We start from the raw sequence: 18,316 nt of genomic DNA on the forward strand, positions 1-18,316 counted from the left end.
TCAGTGACTGTTTATGCTCATGTTAGGACATGGCCTCTGGCCGAGGGCGTTCTGAATACTTGGAGAACAGCCACAAATGACACATTTGGTGGGTTTGCATGATTATCTTCTGTAGTTGAACATACCATTTTATCAAGGTAAATCACACCAGGCTCAGGCTGAAGAAGTCAGTCTTCCACATCCTAAACAGAACAAATACATCCTGAATGAAGCTCACAAGCAAAGGGAGTTTAGCAGTCTGAGGAAACTCACAGCACACAGTGGGGAGCTAAGAAAAAACAGCGGGTAATTCAGTGGATTTATCACGGCACGTTGCTTTCAGATATCTAAAGATCCTGTTAAAATTGTCGTTCTGACAAAATGCTAAAGACACAAATGCTCATAGAAGTCACAACAGTATTAAAAGTGGCAGCGCTGACCTGAAATCTACAGCAAGGATTGTGATTTTACTCTTACTTTAAAATCTTGCTTCTCACATACAAGTGTCCATAAATCTGCTCCTTCCTGTTTGTGTGACCTGCTTCATAACACCAAACAGTGCACTGTTTCCTGCTCTCTCCTATCGTGTCCCCTTTGTCTTACTTCTCTCGATCACCTTTTCTATCCCTTTGAAGAAGTGAGGCTCCATAAATGCTAAAGAGGTAAGTATTATTTCTCAGTTGCAGTGAATAGATAGAAAATAAACTGTAAACAGAAGAAAGAGAAATAACAATTTAACATAAACCAGACACACTCCAGGGCCTCCTTGGATGAGGGTGTCTGGTGATAATGGCTGAAACACCCGATGAATCCAAGGTCCACTACTGATGATGTGTCCCAAATTTAATACGATAATTTAGATCAGATCTCTAATCCCTAAACCTAACCAAGGAAGGAAAAATGGCAGATTAGCCTGGGTAAGAGACCGACAGTTGAGGCACACGACGATGTGCTGCTAGCAAAGTTTCTGGGCTTTCCTCATAACAGCCGTCCCTCAAACCTTTCTCAATTTAAAGCAGTGCATAATCAGGGATTGTAACATCTAGTCCTTCTACTGAAACGCACATCAAAATAAATGCCCAAATACGCTGCCAAGAACATCCCAGGTTTTAAAGTCTTTTATGGAAAATTATGCCGTTTAATGTTTCGTTGCACTCTGAAATAAAAGCATATACAAATAAGAAACTGGAGTTAAAGAAGAAATCATGGAATCAATTTATAGACCAAAGTGTATTCTAAACGTCTGACTCGTGGCTTCTTTCTACAGTAGAAATCGAATCTGTAGCAGAAGTTCCCATGAATGTGGAGCTTGTAGCTGCTTTGCTTTCACTCTTCTGTCCAGTTCAAACCAGCTCGATGGGGTTTCAGTCTGGAGACTGTGCTGCACACTCCCTTGTTCTATTTTCCTGAGGTAGTTCTGGCATAGCTTGAACTCGTGTTTTGGGCCATTATCTTGCTGTAGGATGAACCCCTGACCCCAGAGGGAGCTGCAGGATGCTGTGGTAGCGGTTTTGGTTCAGGGAGCCTCTCACTCTGTACGAGTCACCGACCCTGGATCCAGCAAACAGCCCCAGACCATCACACTTCCTCCTGCATGTTTGACAGTTGATGCCACACACTGTGGAACCGTCCTTTACCTACTCAACGCCGTACAAAGATCCTGCGTGATGATCCATCAGTCCATAATACCTTCTTCCAGTCTTCAGTCGTCCCGTGTCGGTGTTTCATGGCCCAGACAAACCTCTGTCTTATTCTGACGTCTGGCTTTCTTTCTGCAACTCGTCCTGTCAAACCTGCAGCTCAACGTTTCTCTTCACAGCTGGAACTGAGACTTTCTCACTACGACCACTATGAAGCTGCTTGAAGCTGCTGTCCTGTGAGCCGCCATCACACAGCTGTTACCTCTCAGAAACTTGTCCTCTGATTCAGTCGTGTCTTTGGGTCTGCAGACGTCTTCCTGTCACAGTTTCTGAGCCTTTGATGCTGAAGGAAACTGGACTCACTGACACTTTGACTTTCTTTGCAGTTTCTCTGTAGGACAGACCGACTGTAACAGGGCTGCAAACACAGTGAGATGGACCAAGGCAAGTGTAGTGGAACAGGAAGTATTTATTTGCCATACAGCTCTCCTTACAATAGTGATGGCTCGCTTGAAGCTGACGCTTCAGTGCGTGTGTCAAAAAAATGAACACACTGCTTCAGAAGCTCTGTGTCGAAGCTTGATTCGTTTGGCCAGAGTCACGTGACCGGTGACGTCCGAAGCTTCAGTTAGAGCCTAACTGCTTCGTGTCTGATTCAATGGTTTATAAGGAAGCGAATCATAATATAAATATAATTAAATAACTTTAGAAAAACTTCCACTTGACTCTTTACATGTAATGTTATAACATTATATATTTTATTGTTTAATTAATCTGAAAATTAATCTGAGGACTCAGGGCTGTGTGTCGGACAGGGTCGTCTGCAGTACGGGGGCCCCACAGGGAACGGTTCTGGCTCCGTTCCTCTTCACCATCTACACTGCAGACTTCTCCCACAATTCCACCCAGTGCTTCCTGCAGAAGTGCTCTGATGACTCTGCAATAGTCGGCCTCATCACTGATGGGGACGACAAGGAGTACAGAGGTCTGACCCAAGACTTTGTGGACTGGTGCCAGCTGAACTACCTCCAGATCAACGCCAGTAAAACCAAGGAACTGGTGGTAGACTTCCGCAGGCACAAGCATTCTCCACTGCAACCACTGAACATCCAAGGTATGGACATTGAGGCTGTGGACAGCTACAGGTACCTTGGTGTTCATCTGAACAATAGACTGGACTGGACTCATAACTCAGACGCCCTCTACAGGAAAGAGCAGAGCAGGCTGTACCTGCTGCGGAGACTCAGGTCATTTGGAGTGGAGGGCCCACTCCTGAAGACCTTCTATGACTCTGTTGTGGCTTCTGCTATCTTTTATGGTGTGGTCTGCTGGGGCGGCAGCATCTCTGCTGGGGACAGGAAGAGACTGAACAGGGTGATCCGAAGGGCCAGCTCTGTTCTAGGATGCCCTCTGGACCCAGTGGAGGTGGTGAGTGACAGGAGAACGGCGGCTAAGCTGTCATCCCTGTTGGACAACGTCTCCCACCCCATGCAGCAGACTGTGACAGCACTGAGCAGCTCCTTCAGTGGGAGACTGCGGCACCCACGGTGTGGGACGGAGAGATTTCGCAGGTCTTTCCTCCCCACTGCTGTCAGACTCCATAATAAAGACTTTAACTGATCAAGCACACACATCCATACATATGCAATAATGCTAAGTGCAATAATCCTTTCTGTCATCGTTGTATTTTTACTCAGTTGTATATAGTATTTGTATTTGTATTCTATTTTTATCTTATTGTATATTTATTGTATTTTATTCTATTCTATTCTGTACAGCTGTGTACTGTATTTATTCTTATTGTATTCTAATTTTTGCCTCATAACTTTTGCACTGTCCACTTCCTGCTGTGACAAAACAAATTTCCCACGTGTGGGACTAATAAAGGTTATCTTATCTTATCTCTTATCTTATAAAATGTTAGTCTGCCAAATGTGCAGCAATGTAATCTATTCTCTTTAGCTGATAGTTGGTGGGGCCCAGGTAGACTGTATACCTGCATCTCTACCAGTTTCTCTGCACTCCAGCCTCCTCTGGGCCATGTGAAGGGATTTTCCTTAAGGCAGGAGAAATGATCTCCACGAAAAGCTAAGTCTGCTAAGTCTGTGTTCTTGTTGTTTGCTTTTGTTTTGTGCGCGTTTATTTTCTCTGAGAACATGAGAAATTTTAAATGTTTTAACAAAACAAATCTGCTTTTCATAATGTCATTAAATAACTTTAGAAAGACTTCCATTTTAGAATAGAATAGAATAGAATTCAACTTTATTGTCATTGCACATGCACAGGTACAGGGCAACGAAATGCAGTTTGCATCCATCCAGAAGTGCTTTAATGATATAGATATATTACAATATATATTAGCAATAATATAGATATGTGAGTATATTACAGAAATGGGTCTATTATGGTATGTTATAATGTACACGGTATGAAGTATGTTGTGAATATTCTATAACTATAAGTATGTACAGGCTGTAGTGAGTACAAGCTATGTACAGGATATGAACAGGATATAAATATGAAAAACTATACAGAATATGAAATAAATAACTTTACAGAATCTGAGATATACAGCTATACAGAAATGGGAACTATGCAAGTTGTAAACAGTTGTAGGATTAAAGATTATCGAATGTACAGAATGATTATTTACACAGAGCTATACAGTAGTGCAGTTAAGATAAGTGAGGGTGTAGATAGTTTCTACAGAGGCTATATAAAGTGCTAGTGGTTGTGAGTGGTGGTTCAGTCCATGTTATTATTGTGTGTTTGAGGGTACAGTTGTCCATTGTGGGTGTGTGTGTGTTCAGTCCATGAGTTAACGTGGGTCAGATGTCAGGAGGCAGAGTTCAGGAGTCTGACAGCTGTGGGGAAGAAGCTGTTCCGGTACCTGGTGGTCTTAGTCCGGAGGCTCCTGTAGCGCCTCCCAGAGGGCAGGAGGGTGAAGAGTCCATGTGATGGGTGACTGGGGTCTTTGATGATTTTCCCAGCCCTTTTCAGACACCACTTCCTGTAGATGTCCTTTATGGCAGGAAGTGGTGCTCCGGCGATGCGCTGGGCAGTTTTCACGACCCTCTGCAACGCCTTCCGGTCCGAGGCAGAGCAGTTCCCGTACCAGACTGTTATACAGTTGGTCAGGATGCTCTCGATGGTGCAGCGATAGAAGTTCACCAGGATGTCTGAGGACAGGTGGTTCTTCCTCAGAGTCCTCAAGAAGAAGAGGCGCTGGTGAGCCTTCTTGACCAGCTTGGAGCAGTTGGTCGTCCAGATGAGATCCTCGGAGATGTGGACTCCCAGGAACTTGAAGCTGCTCACACGCTCCACCTTTACTCTTTACACGCTTTACTCTTTAAATTTAATAAAATAAAACATTTTATTTTTAAAATAATCTTAATGTTATTCTACAAAATGTGCAGCACTTTAATGTGTTTATTCTCTTTAGCTGATAGTCTGTGGGACCAGGAAGAGCGCACACCTGCATCTCTACAGTTCCTGTGCACTCCAGCCTCTTCTGTCCATGTGAGAGCATTTTTCCTCTGAGGCAGGAAAAATCATCTCCAAGAAAGCAGACTGGGCCATCACACAGTGGAACCAATTCTCTGCTTAAATAAAAACCAAACAGGATGACCTTAAATGCATCATGTTGTTACTTTACAACTTCATACCCCCTGCAGTTCACAATCAGTTCTACCCCCGGGTCAAAAATATGTCTACGAAAATTGGCCTAATATCATATTATTTATAAACACAGCTGTCCAGTGATGAACTGCATAAGTACGTGGAGGCGGGGCCTCACATACTCCACACTGTGTTGTAGAGAAGAGCGCTTTAAACTCAAGCTGCGCTTCATAATTTTGGCCACCAGATGTCACCAGAGGACTGAAACGCTTGGAATAATGAGCCGTTTCTAACACAAGCTTCGTTTGGCCATCATTACCTGTAGGAAGGCTTGCTCAGAGCAGCTTTAAGTTGTTGAGCCACGCTGCGTGCCCTGAAAAAGCCTTTTTGTATAAATCTGAAATGTACATTATTTTTCACTTTGGGGTAACTTTTTTTAAACTGCTGGTAGGTCACCTCTTCCCTTTCATTCCAAGGACAGACTTCATTGGACCTGAAGGACTAATTGCAATAAATAACTGGAAGAACTGGGCTGATCTAAAACTTTTGACCGTTGACTTTGTAAAAATTCGCTGTTCCCTTCAGCTTATTATCCAGGAGCTAAATGTTGCACATGTACAGCACATGGTTGGTATAATCAGCAAATCGACGCACATAGTGTGTGGCTTTTATTTTGAAAGGCACTGGCGAAATCCGTGTTGGTCGTTGTGTTTCGTGAGTCTGTGGAGCTGTGTGAGTGGCCGCCCTCAGGTTTGTTCCTCTAATGTACACTAACATGTAGGTAATGGTCTCGGTGCGGGTTTAGGCTCGGCTCGGACTGGAAACCAGGCTGGCTCACAGGCGCAGTTTGTGGAACTAGAAGGACGCACAAACCTGAACTGGGAGCTGCTGGGCAGAAACTAGTGGTTAGACTGGGCGTCACCGTCAGTCACTGTGAGTCTGTTGTGTGCACAGTGCAGGAGGACACCGGTCGACGGTCACTGCTGTTTGTTTTAGAGCTACAGACCACAGGTACGTAACCGGTCCCCGCTCCACCTGTCCAGACCAGGACAACATCTGTACTGGGACTGAGCAGACCAGTCGCTGTGTGAGAAGCTTGTTGGCACAAACCTCTGAGGTCCAAAGCTGAACGAAGGATCGTTCAAGAAACTGTTAATGTGTCGCCACCACGAGCTGTGTCAGAAACATGAGTCACGGCCACAGTCTGTGGAAGTTCATCTCGAGGCTTCCGTGTCAAACAGCCCTCACCTGTGTGCGCTGAGCCCGAGCAGAAAGCTTGGAGCTGATTCCATCAACGCTGACAAACACACTGTGGTTTGTTAGAGCCTCGTTGACCAGCCTTTCTGATACGTGGAGCGACTTTATGTTGAATGCAGTGTTGCTTATTGACTGAGGCTACAAACGTTTTCACTGCGCTGAAGGCACAAAGCTGTTTTTCCGTAGACTTGTATGGCTGAAAGCCAAAGACAGCGCCCCCTGGTGGCATCCAAGAGAAAGGCTTTTTACTTATCAGGCCGGTGTTGGCTGTGGAGGCCCTGAAAAGTCTGCCACTGTTCTATTCATCCAGTCTTCATGTAGTAAATGGTTCTCATGTGGAGCTTTTACTCGAGCCCTCAAAGTGCTTTAAACAGCACGTCTCATTCAGCTGCGTGTACACCCTGAGTGCTCTGCTTTGTGTCCACTTTGAGTTTCATGGAGTTTTCTGTTTGGTTGTTGTTGTCGTTACCGTGCTTTAATGGTGCCACCTCCTCTATCTTATTCCACTTTAAGCAACGACACAAAAGATCAGTTGTAACAAGTGAGAGCAAGTCTGGCTCTGCATGTTTCACATACTGTCTGTACAGTCAGTAACCTGGGGTTACCTCAGCTTCCTGTTAGCTTATTCTAAATGCTCTTTCTATGTTAGCCTTTGGCACGAGTGCTGTTAAGTACACATAACATACTGTTTTTGGCACCATCCCACAGTAACTGCAGGTTAATATTTATAATAATATAATAATAAAATTCTAATAATGTGTTTGTATAGTCTGTATGCAAAACAACATTGCAAACTGCTGTACACCCTACATGTAGCACAACAACATAGAGTATCTGTGTATTTATACACATGTGCATAAGCACATAAATGAATACAATGAAAACAAAGAACAATCAACAACATATCAAACTATGTATTAGAACCTGAACTATAGGATACAATAAAAAGAAAATCTGATGCATTAAGAACAAAAACCAACCTACTGTGTTCTGGAGCATGCAGCGCAGACGATGCTGTGCAGGCATGCAGTGACCAACAGAACCAAGCAATCAGCCATCACAGCTGTCACGTGTCAGACAGTCTTAGTGATATGCAGCTCCACCATAGATCCCACCGCGCTTTAGCTGTCAGAGGGCCTCACAGCTGACTCTGGACTGCTTTGGTGTACAGAGGAGTTCGTGGTGTGCCCGGATCCTGTGGCTGCAAAGCAAATGTAAAGAATCACCATCATTGACCGTTCACATGAGGAGGTCTGGTGTGGCGTTGTGCGTTACGGCTAAACTTGTGTTCACTTTGTTCCAGGACTCTTTATGTGCGTTATTTAGGTGCATCTTTACAAGCCTCAGCTGTGCTGCACGTTCTTTTCCACTGATAGTGGGCTGACGTGGATCCATCGACTGACACTTACAGTCAGTTACCTGATGAATGTTTGGTGGGAAGCAGACTGGGAGTGCTGAGCAGTAGCTGCTCAGTCAGTCTACAGTTGGTTCTTTGCTAAATTGTCTGTTGTGTGTAGACGCACTGGTTCACCTCCTGGGTTAGGTGCCTTTTTCGCCCCAGCCGTTTGCAGCAGATGGCCCCGCCCCTCCCTGAGCCTGGTTCTTCCTGTTAAAAGGGAGTTTTTCCTTCCCGCTGTCGCCAAAGTGCTGCTCACAGGGGGTCATATGATTGTTGGGTTCTTCTCTGCATGTATCACTGTAGGCTCTACTGTACAGTATAAAGCACCTTGAGGCGACTGTTGTTGAGATTTGGTGTTTTATAAATAAAGCTGAATTGAATGCTTCAAAAAGAGTCATAGGTCAGTTTTAAGTGACTGAACAAACAAAAAGACATTCATCTGAAATCGGACTAGAGCAAAACTATTGTTCAGTATCAGGTTTCAAAATGATTACAAAGTCTGGCTCTTTGGGGGCAAAAGAAAATGAGGTGTGACTCAAGACTTTTGCACAGTACTGTAGCTTCAGTGTCTTTCCTTTCATTTGTTTCCCCAGCTTTCCAAATGAGTTCCAGGACATCAGATTGTTTGGAGGAAGAGGATGGAGAAGAAGAGGAAGAAGAAGAAAACTACAACCCGACAGAGGTGAAAATGAGTCAGATCGTGATGCCCTGTCACAGCAACCATCGGCAGGAGCTCAGCGTGGGTCAGCTGCTCAAATGGATGGACTCCGCCGCCTGCCTCTCAGGTGAGCTTTGTGTGTCACAGGTGTGTGTTGGAAGTAGTGCATGTTGTAATGACCTCACTGTTCGACCGTGCAGCTGAGAGGCACGCTGGCAGTCCCTGCGTCACCGCTTCGATGGATGACATCCACTTTGAGCACACCATCAGGTGAGAGGAGGCGTGTGTGAGTGTGTATGGAAGGGTTGGGCTGAAGGTAGTAACTCCGCCTTTCCATCTTTCTTCAGTGTGGGTCAGGTGGTGAATATCAGGGCAAAGGTCAACAGAGCCTTTAACACCAGCATGGAGGTCAGTGAACTTCACGCTGCTGTTCTTTGTGTCTTTCGTTGTTTTTGAAATCAGGCATGAAAGCATTGCTTGAAAATCCCAAAGTAAGAGCTGGCAGGTGTTTGCACCCCTCCATCGTCAGCAGGCTGAATAAAGTGAAGCAGTCCGAGAGTGTGGACTTGTAAAGCCAACTCAAGGATCAGAGCTGCCCACTGGGCTGTGGGGGGGCATGCTGATTTCCACCACATCATGTTCAATCACAGAAGTTGATAAAAAAAAGCCTAATACGTTTTCTTTGTGCGGGGCTGTGACATGAATGAACACTGTGAGCTCTAAACACACTAATTCAACTTCCTGCCATTCAGTTAGCTGCGTGTGCTGTTCTCACGGGTACAACCCTGTGTGTTTACCTTAACGTACTGTCCCGTGCTTCCCCTCAGGTGGGCATACAGGTAAACTGTGAGGACCTGTTCTCTGATCGTCACTGGAGGGTTTGTCATGCCTACGCCACCTTTGTTACCCAGCGCACAAGCACAGGACAAAAGGTGCGGGGAGTGTGATGCATGATTACGACACGCTGGAGAGTGTGTGGACGTTTGCCACATTACTGATAACTAGATGAATATCAGCTCTCATTGTAAAACAGAGTCATGACTTTAGTGCTGCTGTGGTCTGACCTGTGTGTGCGTGTGTGTGTCTGTGTGTGCGTGTGCGTGTCTGTGTGTGTCTGTGTGTGTGTGTGCGTGTCTGTGTGTGTCTGTGTGTGTGTGTGTGTGTGTGTGTGTGTGTCTGTGTGTGTCTGTGTGTGCGTGTGCGTGTCTGTGTGTGTCTGTGTGTGTGTGTGTGTGTGTGTGTGTGTGTGTCTGTGTGTGTGTGTGTGTGTCTGTGTGTGTGTGTCTGTGTGTGTGTGTGTGTGTCTGTGTGTGTCTGTGTGTCTGTGTGTGTGTGTGTGTGTCTGTGTGTGCGTGTGTGTGTCTGTGTGTGTGTGTCTGTGTGTGTGTGTGTGTGTGTCTGTGTGTGTGTGTGTGTGTGTGTGCGTGTGTGTCTGTGCATGTCTGTGTGTGCGTGTGTGTGTCTGTGCGTGTGTGTGTGTGGGGTACCTCCTGACCCCGAACCTCACAGGTGACCTTGAAGCCCATTGTTCCTGTCACGCAGAAGGAGCAGGTTGAATACAGCGTGGCCGCTGAAAGGCGGAGGGTCCGAATGGTGCACGATGACATCATCAAGGATTTGCTTTCCAATGAGTGGGTGCAGCAGGGTGAGTGACGCACCCGGCCACGTCCCGGCAGACAGCAAAGTCTTTTCACTTCACTGCGTCGTTGTGCGTGTAGAAAGCACAGGATAGAGCAGCTGTGGGTTTACACGAGAATGTCAGAAGTGCTGGAGAAGCGTGTGAGGCTGGTGCATGACATGGGGAGGTGTCTGGCATCACAGCAGGGATCTGCTCTCAGCCCCTTCTGTGAACGGTGAGGTTTGCAGATGATGTGACCTGTAGGGAGAGCAGGGAGGCTGCAGGTAACAGGAAGGAGTTTAGATACCTGGGCTCAACCATCCAGAGCAACAGACGGGGGAAGAAAAGAGACAGGTTTCAGGGTTGATATGTGACAGAGGATTGAAACCATGGTAGTGAGAGCTGCCATGGTTTGGAGGCAGTGGCACTAACAAAAACAAGAGGCCGAGCTGGAGGAGTTGAGATGTCGGGGTTTCCACTGGGAGTGACCACTGTGGACATGAAATGAGGATATGAGAGGAACGACTCGAGTTAAGACGAGCGTAGGGAGGCAAGGCTGCGATGGTCCGGGCACTCGCGAGGAGGACAAAGGAAGCTCAGGCAGGAGGAGAAGCCGGCGAAGCTGAGAGAAGAACATTTGCACTGACCTGATACTTTAGCCTGTGGCTCCATGGCGTCTGCTGTGGTCGCTAACAAAGACAACCGTCTGGCTCTAAATGACCATCAAACTTGAATTAGTACTTTCTTCACATAGAGGGACGACTTGACTTGTTTCTGTATCAGTTGACAGCTCAGTGGGACCCAGTGCAGTGGCAGCAGAGAGGACTCGGGTGGAGAGTGTGGAGCTGGTTCTGCCTCCACATGCAAACCATCAGGTCAGTTCATTTCATGTGTTTCCCATCTGAACTGCAGCGGACGCGGCGGTTTGTCGCTGCTCTGTCTCGTGCTGTTACAACGTGGAATATTTGAAGGAGACTGAGTTTGAAGCTGTTGTCACCAGAAACACCTGCGTGGCCTCGTTTCGTACGAACAAAACATTTGGCTTTTATTTAATACGCTGAAGTGGAGATGCAGTAGCATTTTGTTTCTTTTACTCCTTTTTTGGTTCAAAACATCAGCTCGTGGCCTCCAAACACTGACTACATCTGAGCGTAGACTGAGGCGCTGACTGCTGCTGTCAGAGCGATTTTGTTTTGGTCGTTTGCCTGTCCCATTTGGTTCTTTAGCCAGATCTGTTGTCTGAAGACCAACAAGGAGACCCAATGGATTTACTTTACCAAGTGGATCATCACAGCTTTGCCGTATTGGTCCATTTGATCGACCTTTGTTGTTATTATTTATTTAATTTTATTTTCAATTGTTACAGACGGGACAGACATGACTGAGGGACAGGAAAGAAAAGAAAGGGGAGAGGGACAGTGAGAAAGGAAACTTAAAAAGAGAAAGAAGAGAAAAAAATCTCCTGGATCAGCTGTTGAGAGAAAAAAGAGAAAACAAGCAAAAAACAGAGCAACATACTAAACACAACAGCATCACATTAATCTAGCTAAGTGTAAACAGCAGTAAATACTAAATACTGAATGTTGTTGTGCAGCAAGCAGGACCGACAGCGCACAATGTGCTTTGAAGTAGCAGCCAAGAAAGGTGTAGTTTGTGTCTATGGACAGTGCACACCTGTGTGGATCAGCACGCTTGTATTCAAATGGTTTCCACATGTGATGGTCTGCTAGAGGATGCAGAGAGCCATAGCCCCGCCCCCCAGGGCATGAAGCAGGCATGGAGGAGATCCAGGCCCCAGACATCCAGAGGCCCCAGAGTGCGAGAGCCCAAGGAGGACCACCGGAGGGGCATCCGTGCCACCCTCATGGGAAGGGCTGAGGAGAGCCCCAGATGAGGGGTCACCCAGCAGCCACGGAGCAGAAGCCAGAGGGGGCTGCAGTGGCGTGCCCGCCGGCTCTGCCGGCAGCCAGCTGTGCCTGACTGAACCGAGCCCGAGGGCCCCCCACGCCCCGGAAGAGGCCTGACCGAGCAACAGGCGCCAGGCCCCGCCAAGTAGCCACCGGGACTGAGCTGCTACATACCTGAGCGCCCAGCCCCGGGCAGAGCGATTTCTGAAACAACACGAATGGCTGAACTTGTGTCTAAACATCTAACTTTGACCTGTGTGTATGGATCCTACACACACCCAGCTGTTTTACATGTGACTGTTCATCAGTGTGTGATGGTACCGCTGAGACTTCTGCCTGTCAGATCATTGCTGTGTTTGAATCCCAGGTGAATACATTTGGAGGGCAGATCATGGCCTGGATGGTGAACGTAGCTACAATCGCTGCCAGGTACAGTCACAAACACGTCCTTCCTTCATATTTTTACCTAAAAATAGGATGCACCATTGTGACCTTTGACCTCCACATTCTGATCAGTGTAGTTCAGTCCTCGTGGCAGATTAAAGGATCTGTCCAGCTGTGTGAGTAACCTGAACACGGCGAGCACGTGGGAGGTCGTGGCCTATTGTCTCTGTGCTCTCTGCTTGCAGCCGTCTGTCTCAGGCTCATCCCACCCTTCGAGCCATCGACATGTTCACCTTCAGAGGACCTTCTCAGGTTGGAGACAGATTGCTGCTGAAGGCGATAGTGAACAACGCCTTCAGAAACAGGTATCCCAGAACGCTGGCAGAGACGCAGCACTGCAGCTGTGCAGCAGACAGAACCACTGGTTGCATACTGACACGTGTCCTTACTGCAGCATGGAGGTGGGCGTGCGCGCGGAGGCCTACCATGAGGAGGGGCCTAACCGACACATAAACTCCGCCTTCATGACCTTTGAGGTGCTCGATGATGGCGGGAAGCCACGCACATTACCACGGATACGACCTGAACCCCTGGTGAGTTAAACTAACGCTCACAAACGGCTCGTTAGCGTGCTGCATCCATAAAGTGTCTGGATGTGACGCGGCTGTCTGTGATTGGCTAATACTGACTGAAAGACATGAAATCTGCTTCAGAATTTGTGGTATGAAACCGCACTCTGATTGGCTAACAAGGTGTCAGCTATGAACGTTTCACAGCCAGACTCCTGATAACAGCTGATCTTCACCCAAGGTGAGCTCAGAGGCAGCGGTGGGTGACATCAGTGTAGCTGGGTCCGCCTTTTGCACCGCCCGTGGTGCTGATGGATGGATGACTGCGCAGCAGGAAACATGGCCTCTGCGTGCGTTTTCCTTCCTTTGTTTCTGGTGGAAGCGTCACAGCGTCCGTGGCTCACAGGCCTGAGCACGTCCACATGCCCCGTCACTGTGAACGCTGTTATTATGAACTCCATTCAAATGTTGAAATCATGTAAATACAGCATTACTATGATTGTTCCACATTATACACCTGCAGGAAAGCTCGGTCAGGGGAGTGTGTGCTGGTGGGGTTAAAGTGTGGAGCAGTAGATTGACAGGATAATGTTGGTGTCAGCTTCATTCACGCTTCATCTGTGGTGAAGCAGCTTGTGGAGATCGTCCTGTAGGATAAAACACGAGTGTCATAAAGAAGGTGCAGAAACACTCGATTAACCATTAAGCCGTGACGGCTGAGCAGCGATCAGAGCTTCACATCATGTTATCGGTCATAAATCCGTCTGATGGAGCGGCCTCGCTGTAGTCGTGGGTCGTTATCAGCATGAACAAACACCGAGTAATAACACTCCACTCAGTTTGTGCCACAGATCGGTGTACTGGTCATAAACTGGTGCTGGGAATCTGCCCGCTGTGTTACACACTGGTGCCCTCTGCCTGTGTGTCCGTCTCATTTACAGGAAGGACAAAGGAGGTTTCAGGAGGCAACGGCCAGGAAAAAGATCAGGCTGGACAGGTACATGTCTCCAAACAGCCCCTAATGCACCGTCTCTGCAGCTACATCAGCGTTTGTTGTGCAGCTTTGTGCACAGTGCCATCATCCTGATGCAGCATTCCTCTGTGTTTAGGAAGTACATCATTTCCCGCACGCAGGGGGAGGTGCCTCTGTCTGTTCCCTGGGATCCCACCAACCAGGTGAGGAGAAGCTCCACGCCGTCACCTGTACTGCTCACGTTAGTCCTCGTGGACTCACGGGAGAGAAACTTTCTTTATATACATGTGTGTATTACTGTATTACAAATAAGACAACTTGGCACCTTGTTACTAGCAGCTTGTCACAAACACATCATTAGTTCTCATTTCTGCAGCTGAATCTACCGGACATACGGGACATAAAACAGTATTTTTGCACCAATAAGGTGATTTCCACAGCTGCTCGTCAGCTGATGATGATCCTGTCACAGCCTGTGCTTGAGCTGGACACAGTAAACCTTTAATAGTTTTCTCAGCTGAGTCTCTTCACCCACATCAGCGTCTCAGCTGTGTGTCGGTGCTGCGTCGTCACGACTTGTGGGACGTGATTTCTGTTTCTTTCTTAAAGGATGTTCAGTGATTTGTTCCACTGCAGTTTGTATGATCTGACCGAGCAGACCTCAGCGTGTTCATGTCGTCCCACTTAGCTCCAAACCTGAGCCACAGTCAGACTCCCGCCGTGCCTGCAGACTGATTTAGTCGACTGAACCTCTGACAGGCCGACGTGTCGCACCGCTGTGCTTCACCTTCACTGCAGATGAGAAATAGTGCTGCAGCAGTTTGTCTTCATTTTGCACCCTTAATACTTACACTGTTAGACGGCGCTGATTCATATATAATAAGTAGTATTTGAATGGCGGGAGGCGGCCTGCTAACGCTGAGCTCTGGAGATGAGTTTGTGGTTCCTGTGTTTGTGCTTCCAGGTGTATCTGAGCTTTAACAACGTCTCAGCTCTGAAGATGCTGGCAGCCAGAAGCAGCTGGCGCCTGAGCTGTGAGAAGGACCAGGTATGTGCGTCTCACTAATGAGCTGTTTGTTTGTGTGAGTCTGCCCATCGGCGCTTTATGTTGTGTTCACAGGTTCAGCTTTACACCCTGGAGCAGAAGTCCATGCTGAGTTTCAAGATTGAATGTGAGGTGGACGTTCCTGCTCACAGAGCCTTTGATTTACTCGCCGAGCTGAGCAACAGGCCGAGCTGGGACTCGCATTACAAGTAAGACTCTGGGACTCGTCTGTTTGCCCGTTGCTACGAGTCAAGTTCAGCGGTTTCTGTGCGCGGCCTGTTTCGACTCGCTGCCTCGGTATTGTTCTCCGATTCCAATGATGGACTTTTCTGAGGTTCAGGGTTAAAAATAAGCGACGTGTGGTTTAGGTTCATGCTGCTCACTTTGCACTGAGGCTGACATGTTAAGGTTAAAGTGACATTAGCTGTGAGGGCCTGTCTGTCTCTTTATTCTCACGTTTACATAAAAGGGGAACGGTGGCTCTCCCCCAGCCGAGCCAGCCTGCAGATGAAGCTCATCCTAGCTGCTTAGATTTGCAGCCTTACGCTTTGCATTGATCTCATGACCAGCAGGTGGTGGAAAGAACGTGGTGAGCAGCTCTTGAACCCAAACTCCCCTCGTCTGTGGAGGAGGCGGAGCTTTGTCTCCGATGCCGTCAACACCGTGGGCCTGTGCTGGTGGAGCAGACCACTGTGGGAAATCCCAGTTTTAAAACAATAACTGGATGTTGTGGATCGGTCACTGAGGTATCGCAGTGCTCAGCTTCCCCTGGAAAGTTATTTTTCACAGAGCTGAAAAGGAGGCGTTAACTCACTGTTGAGAAGATCTGGGCCCCCATTCCATCCTGGCTGTGGGACACCGGACCAGATCTTCACCCTCACAGGACGTCTGGAGAGAGGTTTATAAGTGCTCTGTAGACTCGGACAACCAGGTACCAGGACGGCGTCTGTGGGGTGTATCGCAGCGGTCCATTTAGAAATGGAGTGAAAGCTGTGGCTGCTCCTCAGTAGGAGGACTCGAGGGTGTGTGACCGATCCTGTGTGTGATATTCACGAACAGGATCTCTAAGTGTAGCTGATGTGAGGAGGGCAGCTTCCTTGTTTTTGCAGATGATGCAGTCCTGTTGGCTTCATCACAGTCTGACCCTTAATAAGGACTGGATGGATGGTTCAGAGGCCGTGGTTCTCCGGTGGAACGTCGCGGCAGGAGTCTGCCCCAAGCGAGGGTTTTTAATACGTTGGATTGTAAGGTGGAGCACGAGCTGTTTATGCAGTGATGTGGAGTTTAGATTTACAACTCCATCTAATATGCTATCATTGCATCAGGCCGGGGAGTTTGCATGTTCCCCCCGCGTCCCCCTGGGTTCCCCTGCGTCCCTCTGGGTTCCCCCCGCGTCCCTCTGGGTTCCCCCCGCGTCCCTCTGGGTTCCCCCCACGTCCCCCCTGGGTTCCCCCGCGTCCCCCTGGGTTCGCCCCGCGTCCCCCTGGGTTCCCCCTGCGTCCCCCTGGGTTCCCCCGCGTCCCTCTGGGTTCCCCCCGCGTCCCCCTGGGTTCGCCCCGCGTCCCCCCTGGTTCCCCCGCGTCCCCCTGGGTTCGCCCCGCGTCCCCCTGCGTCCCCCCTGGGTTCCCCCCGCATCCCCCTGGGTTCCCCCTGCGTCCACCCTGGGTTCCCCCCGCGTCCCCCTGGGTTCCCCCCGCGTCCCCCTGGGTTCGCCCCGCGTCCCCCCTGCATCCCCCTGGGTTCCCCCTGCGTTCCCCCTGCATCCCCGTGGGTTCCCCCTGCGTCCACCCTGGGTTCCCCCCGCGTCCCCCTGGGTTCCCCCCGCGTCTCCCTGGGTTCCCCCTGCGTTCCCCCTGCATCCCCCTGGGTTCCCCCTGCGTTCCCCCTGCATCCCCGTGGGTTCCCCCTGCGTCCCCCCTGGGTTCCCCCCGCGTCCCCCTGGGTTCCCCCTGCGTCCCCCCTGGGTTCCCCCCTGTCCTCCAGCTTCCTCCACAGTCCAAGACATGCAGTTAGTGGGTTGGGATCTGGGTGATGTCATCACCAAGCCCTTTGTTATGTAGTTTTCCCCTTCAGTGTCCCTATGCACGAGCTCCACCCCTCAGCTGGTGAAGCACAGAAGCAGCTGTTTGCCTCTGCGTGGATACCTGTGGAGTGAACTGCAGCTTAGTCTTTAAACAGTGCTGCCAGTCCCCTTTTTAACAGTGTGTATGTGTTTCCTCAAACAGGAAGTGCGAGCTGATTCAGCTGGTCGACAACGATGACTTCATATATCGTGTGGTGACTCCATCGGTGCGTCATGGCGCGATGGGATCTCCCACTGCAGCCAATCAGGCAAAAGGGATTCTCCAGGACTTCATCCTGTTGGCCTCCAAAAGGAAGCCATGTGGCAGCGGGTCAGTAGAGCCAGATCCATCCACCTGTGTCCTGCAGGGTTTCCTGATGCGTTCCCTTTCTGTTTTCCTTCAGAGACCCGTATGTCATCGCCCTGCGCTCCGTGTCCCTGCCCACTCACCCTCCCACTGAAGGCTATAACAGAGGAGAGGTTCTGTGTGCTGGATTCACCATACTGGAGACCAAAGACAACAAGTCCCTGGTGAGAAAAGCAGCAGTCGTACATGTGCTCTTATCACAGCTGGCTGTTATTAGTATGTTGTCTTTCTTTCAGATCAGCTACTTTAACCAGGCGTCTCCGGAGGTCCTTCCCTACATCTCCACAGATATTGCCGGCCTGTCCTCCTCTTTCTACCACACCTTCTGCTCCTGCAGCCAGTACTTGACCAGGAACAGACTGTGACAGTGGCAGCAGCCTGTCCGAGGCTCTCCTCAGCACCAGACGCTACTGTGGGGACAGCCTGCTTGGTTTATGTGGCGGGAAGACTTTATGATCATTTCATGGATTGATACAAAGGTCAGCAGTAACAATCGACGTGTTAAGTGAGTAAAATCAGCCGCTGTGTCAGTGACTGAGCTGCTGTTCATGTTTGTAGGTTAAAGGTACATGACTGTAACAGCTGTACAGGTGTGGGCTTGTACTTAATGCAGGTTCATTTGAACACTATAACTGTTTGCTGCAGTTCAACATGACGTGCTGGTTTAAAACATGAATATTCACTTTTTCCACTGAACTACAATAAAGTGCTGTGTTGTATTTTTCCTTGTTTTAATCGAGTGATGGATGATTTTCTTTGTTGTAAACGTTCAAAAATCAGCATTAAAAGTACCAAGTGAGCCTCTGAGAGCACTGATGCCACCTGTGACACTTTAAAGAC

General features: G+C 48.6%; 1 protein-coding gene across 7 annotated transcripts; it reads left to right on the forward strand.

The window, feature by feature from the left end:
- The first annotated feature begins 5,929 nt into the window (after nt 1-5,929).
- acot11a (acyl-CoA thioesterase 11a) lies at nt 5,930-18,200 on the forward strand. 7 transcript variants are annotated; one of them, XM_085438651.1, is made up of 17 exons: nt 5,930-5,987; nt 8,487-8,678; nt 8,752-8,821; nt 8,899-8,959; nt 9,379-9,483; nt 10,061-10,196; nt 10,953-11,044; nt 12,444-12,505; nt 12,706-12,825; nt 12,915-13,053; nt 13,971-14,026; nt 14,139-14,205; nt 14,967-15,050; nt 15,123-15,256; nt 17,273-17,440; nt 17,514-17,640; nt 17,713-18,200. In XM_085438651.1, exons 2-17 carry the CDS (start codon nt 8,495-8,497, stop codon nt 17,839-17,841), a joined length of 1,734 nt encoding a protein of 577 aa, XP_085294777.1. In that variant the 5' UTR covers nt 5,930-5,987; nt 8,487-8,494; the 3' UTR covers nt 17,842-18,200. The 7 variants fall into 7 exon arrangements, with proteins under 7 accessions (XP_085294777.1, XP_085294778.1, XP_085294779.1 ...); XM_085438652.1 differs by having other exon boundaries at nt 10,094-10,196; XM_085438658.1 differs by lacking the exon at nt 5,930-5,987 and adding an exon at nt 6,029-6,248.
- Nucleotides 18,201-18,316: the final 116 nt, after the last annotated feature.

The sequence above is a fragment of the Copadichromis virginalis genome, linkage group LG18 (genome assembly GCF_057382275.1).
Source record: "Copadichromis virginalis isolate Kocher_CV1m ecotype Utaka linkage group LG18, C_Virginalis_male_GT1.1, whole genome shotgun sequence".
Lineage (NCBI taxonomy): Eukaryota > Metazoa > Chordata > Actinopteri > Cichliformes > Cichlidae > Copadichromis > Copadichromis virginalis.